The sequence below is a fragment of the Calcarisporiella thermophila genome (genome assembly GCF_041956535.1).
Source record: "Calcarisporiella thermophila strain CBS 279.70 unplaced genomic scaffold VTP21scaffold_17, whole genome shotgun sequence".
NCBI classification, from domain to species: domain Eukaryota; kingdom Fungi; phylum Calcarisporiellomycota; class Calcarisporiellomycetes; order Calcarisporiellales; family Calcarisporiellaceae; genus Calcarisporiella; species Calcarisporiella thermophila.
In genome coordinates, this window is record NW_027192207.1 from 692649 (window position 1) to 695387 (window position 2739).

At 51.8% G+C, this 2739-nt stretch overlaps 3 protein-coding genes across 3 annotated transcripts in view; 1 reads left to right on the forward strand and 2 right to left on the reverse strand.

Annotated features, from left to right (window-relative positions):
• The window catches only part of VTP21DRAFT_3514 (uncharacterized protein), a gene marked incomplete at both ends in the record, with an annotated part of 562 nt that extends 442 nt beyond the window's left edge, over positions 1–120 (reverse strand). The window contains one exon of the mRNA XM_069393825.1: positions 34–120. Within this exon, the coding sequence (XP_069249517.1) occupies positions 34–120 (87 nt within the window). The remainder of the gene's footprint in view (positions 1–33) is intronic.
• Positions 121–414: 294 nt separating this feature from the next.
• VTP21DRAFT_3515 (uncharacterized protein) lies at positions 415–1577 on the reverse strand (the record flags this gene model as incomplete). The annotated part of the gene is made up of 3 exons (XM_069393826.1): positions 415–1096; positions 1182–1343; positions 1438–1577. 3 exons carry the CDS (start codon positions 1575–1577, stop codon positions 415–417), a joined length of 984 nt encoding a protein of 327 aa, XP_069249518.1.
• Positions 1578–1679: 102 nt separating this feature from the next.
• Positions 1680–2113, forward strand: VTP21DRAFT_3516 (uncharacterized protein; the record flags this gene model as incomplete). The annotated part of the gene is made up of 3 exons (XM_069393827.1): positions 1680–1691; positions 1759–1976; positions 2044–2113. The coding sequence occupies 3 exons, from the start codon at positions 1680–1682 to the stop codon at positions 2111–2113; spliced, it is 300 nt and encodes a 99-aa protein (XP_069249519.1).
• Between the last annotated feature and the right edge of the window lie 626 nt (positions 2114–2739).

Genomic DNA, 2739 nt, shown 5'->3' on the forward strand with positions numbered 1-2739 from the left:
TAGGTGATGCCAGATGATGGGGTCGCCGGCGACCGGGAAGAGGGGCTTGGGAAGATCGAGCGAGAGGGGCCGAAAGCGGGTGCCGCGAGAAGCACCTCCCACGAGGAGAATGGCCTTCATATTGGTTTTGCTATGGAGTGGGGGATCTCTTGAGAAGAGCGAATAAAAGACACAGCCCTCAATTTTCTTTTTTTCTCGCGTTCGCCCTGAAAAAAGCGAGCTTGCGCCAATCATGAAATTTCTTCGGAATATTTATTATATGAATTGAATATGAATAGGAGAATGAGAAGAATATGAATAGTAATATAGATGTATATTTATATGTATATATATATATATGCATAGTATATCGTACAGCCATTATTGTACTCGCAGCGACGGGCAGCTTTCACAGGATTATTTTGGTTGATAAGCTTATGCGTTCATGCTACAGAAAATTCCTACACGCTCCATTCGCGGGCCGGGTGCCAGCACCACTTCATCGCCTCCCAAAAACAGCTCACGATGGGTTTCCAGATACTCTTGGAGCGAACGCCCCTCCTCTCCAGTCAACTCCTCAAAATCCCGCGTGAGTCGGGCCTCGCCCTCGCTCCATAATTCCATAAGAAACTCGGCCGTCTCCTTATGCTCGATGGCCCCACGAACCACGGCCTCGAACTGCACGTCCCTCTCGGTTCGCTGACCCAGCAAGGCCCCAACCCGCTCTACCAGCTCTTCGGCCGTCAGCAGGCTTGGGCCGGTGATGGTGAATTCTGGGCCGCGCACCCGCGGACACAGGAGAACAACGCAAGCCGCGAGGGCGACGTTCTCTCTGTCGTGAAGTTGGATCGTATGTGTGCCCCGGGGAATCCAGCCGGAGGCAAGGGGCCGCGAAAGGAGGGCAAAATGCTGGTGTTGAAGGCCTGGATAACGCAGGAAAGTGACGTTTCTTTCCATTCTCAGGTCTGCTTCTATTTGTAGGAAGATGGAGCGGAAGGTCACTTCAGGGAAGGGCTCTTCGATGGGGGTGGTGGGAGGAGTGGCGGGATCATTAGGTGCGAAAGGGGTGAGGAGTACAATGTGCTCCACACGAGCTTTTCTGGCGGCTTGAATATACCTAATGGTGGGCGAACAGAAATGTTAACAGCGTAAACAAACTAAAGACGGAGACAGGGAGGGGGAGGGAGAACAGAAAAACATACGAATTTGCGTGTTCTATGATAGTTTTGCGGTCTAGATAGGGTGCCAATGGATCGAGGACAAGGCATAGTTTTGATACTCCCTCGAGCATGGCGGATAAGTTAGGGTTGTGGACAGGATTCAAAACAAAGACATTGGCATTGATGTTGTGTAACGAATGATCTCTGGTTAAGAGGGGGGTGAAGGCCAAGCGTGAGCATTGCCACAGCCATGAATTAGGGAATGAAATGGTGGACCGAAGAGCATGGGTTTGTTTACCTTAACATGACGGCGGCATCCACTTGGACCTTGAGGTGAGGCCGAGAATTTGCCATGTCGGCAAGCATGCGGGTAAGCGATTCGCCCATGGGGGAATCCGCAGAGGTGATGAATATGCGGGGGCTGGCTCTTGTTATCATGGCGGATCAGAATTGGGCTTTTGGAAGGGCGGCAAGGGGAGTAGAGAAGAGGGCGGATCATGTCAGATTGAGAAATCCTGAAAATATATAGGCCGAGATAAGATGTTTTTCATAGTGACTAAATAACAAACAAACATTGGTGGATAACGACCGTGACACATAAACACTCTATTTTCTCCAGACGATTTTTGCCCAAGAACAAAACCGCGTGAATCAGGTGCGACTCCAACCCCCACTCCTTTCAATCCCTGCACGGCTGCGGCTCTTTTCGTTCTCCCCTCTGCTCCGCCCGCGCTTGACTCTGCACTCTGCCACGCCGGAGGCCGCCAGTGCATCCTCGGCCAGCGGCCAGCGGACAGCACGCTTGCCGCAATCCAGAGGAGGCTTGCTGTTCCTCAGGTTCGATGCTGCCGGCCCCTCCCCTCCTCCCCTTTCCCTGGCCCTTCTCTAGAGGGGATAAGTCTAGAAGCATTGCTCTCGTGAGCAGACTTGGGGGAGCTTGTGGTCGCAAAGGCCCTGATGTCAGCGCAACCTAACTCAAAAGTATTGAGCAGGGCGGGTCTCTGGAGTATCCCCAGCTCTGTGTGATGGAGGCTCGGATAGCTGGAGAAGCATGGCATCGGGTGGAGAGCCACTGCGCCTTGGATTACACTGATGGCGCGGTATCACAAAATCAGATAGAGGAGCATATCGATAACGGCTCTTGATTGCAGAGAACCCACAAATGACCGCCCTTTTATAAATGGCAACCGCGGTGACGTTGCCCAGAGGCCCGCGATTGGCGGGCGAATGGGAGAGTGGTACGGTGTGGCTGTAGACTCAGCGCGGCCCTCGCTCAGCCGCCGGGAGCTGCCATCAAGAGGGCCCAAGCGAATAGGGGGTGACTAAACTCCTCTCTGTAACTACGCAAGTTATTCCGATATCCATTTGGTGATCTCTCGGGATTTTAACCCGGACATTGGATGCCGGCCGCTGACTGGATTTCCTCTAATGAAAATATTACGGCCGGGCAATTTTTTGTTTTCTTTTTATAAATTTCCAGAAGCATTTCTACAAGCCATAGCATCCCTCTTTGCTGCCCATTTTCCTCCCGATTCATTTCCAATTTACCATCATATATCAATCTTAAAATGGCTGTCAAGAACATATGCTGCATTGGGGC